Consider the following 1,804-nt stretch of genomic DNA (forward strand, 5'->3'; position numbering starts at 1 on the left):
GCCTACGCTCTTCGAGAGAAGATATAAAGAGGGGGAAATCGGAGAGAGAATAAATGAAAAAGCTGGGAGAGAGAAAATATGCATGTGTATATGTATGTATGTATGTATGTATGTATGTATGTATGTATGTATGTATGTATGTATTTACATATAACGAACATATGTTTCAGGGTATAACCATATTTTCATCTATGTGTGTCTGTATATGTGTTTTGAATTTTGCGTTGAAATCTGTAGAAACTGAAAGTTATTTAGAAATAAATTTTGCGCTGTTTCTCTCATATATAAATTCCATTTCCTTGTTACCTATTACCGTCATTGTACCTGGTAACACCTTTTTTTTTTAGACATGATCATGTATTATTATGTAGAATTAATAATGGATATATTATGTACATGCACAGACACACGCGCATACATACATACATGCATACATTCATTTTACCCCAGTGTCACTTTGATGGCATGCACTGCTCTCTCACTCCATATATACATACATATCATGTACACATTATACACTATTTGATTTTGTATTTGGCATGCTTGATTCGTGTTGTTAATTTATGTGTTGAAACAAATCCTGTGTCTTGGTCATTACGTAAATAATAACACAGGCATTGGTTCAGTACCATGTCTCTAATCTTAGTCAATTACTGAAATAGCTGACCTACTATTGAATAGATCGGTTGTTTGTTAGTCTAAGTCCTTCCGTCGCAATTACCGACCTGTTCAATGCCACGCACTCTTACTTCAAGATCTACCCAGCGTTTACATTCTTATGCCTGTATTCATATATACCTGTATATATACCTGTATGTGTGTAAATAAATAGGCGTCTGCTTACAAAAGCAGATAAACGTAAGTGTATGCAAGCTTGTATGTTTGAGTGATTGTGTGTGCACACCGGCGTGACCGCATTAAGCAAACGATTTCTGCATTGCTTAGATGTTTAAACAATTTACTAACAATAAATAAGATATGGAACCAATGCATGTGTTATCGTTATTGGCAAAATTAACCACGCAAATTATACACATGCTCAAACACAGACGATCGCGTGTGTGTGCGTGTGTATTGTTTGAGGATCAGATAGATTGATGTAACTTTGTGTCTGTGTGTGTACGTTTGTATGTGTATATGTAAATGCATTTGTGTGTTCGCGTGTGTGTGTGGGTGGGGGTGGGGGGTTGTGAGTAAATAAGTTATTCAATCTATACCAGAAATGACCACGCATTTATTGTGTGCGAAATACATCCATTTATGTCATAAACTGCAAGCTAAATGTGAATGAACAACTTAAAAGATCTTGAACTTTGTTTCCTGGCAGCAACCTGAAATCTCTCAGAAAGAAAAGACAAAGAACTTTTAAGTAACGAGTAATAACAATATGATACACTTTGAATACAACATTTCTCAAAAAATGATCATTGATCATGTGCATTGAATACAGTGTCGTGTTTTAAATTACTCATACGCGACTTTGTGCTTCGATACAAGATTTGACATAACAAATGACAGATGAAATAGTTTGTACTAAAGTTGTTCTATAGAATTACCTCTTTTACTGCATTTCTCTGATTGTTCATGAAATACTTTTGCACGAACATCCAACCTAAAACATGTTTAAAGTCTTCTGTGAATATGTTATAACATTCCTCTGCTCTCTCGTCGCTGTTCACCGCATATTTATTCTGGTAATGAGAAATGTAAACGTTTGCAAGACAGAATTTTCTGTTACATATATTAAATGCTTTATGAAATGAATATTTCATAAACACACACACACACACACACACACACACAT

The 1,804-nt window shown here is 34.5% G+C and overlaps 1 protein-coding gene across 1 annotated transcript in view; it reads right to left on the reverse strand.

Annotated features, from left to right (window-relative positions):
• The window catches only part of LOC106877777 (membrane metallo-endopeptidase-like 1), a 242,735-nt gene that overhangs the window by 27,891 nt on the left and 213,040 nt on the right, over positions 1-1,804 (reverse strand). Inside the window, exon 11 of the mRNA XM_014926785.2 lies at positions 1,557-1,691. Within this exon, the coding sequence (XP_014782271.2) occupies positions 1,557-1,691 (135 nt within the window). The remainder of the gene's footprint in view (positions 1-1,556; positions 1,692-1,804) is intronic.

Source organism: Octopus bimaculoides, chromosome 8 (genome assembly GCF_001194135.2).
Source record: "Octopus bimaculoides isolate UCB-OBI-ISO-001 chromosome 8, ASM119413v2, whole genome shotgun sequence".
Lineage (NCBI taxonomy): Eukaryota > Metazoa > Mollusca > Cephalopoda > Octopoda > Octopodidae > Octopus > Octopus bimaculoides.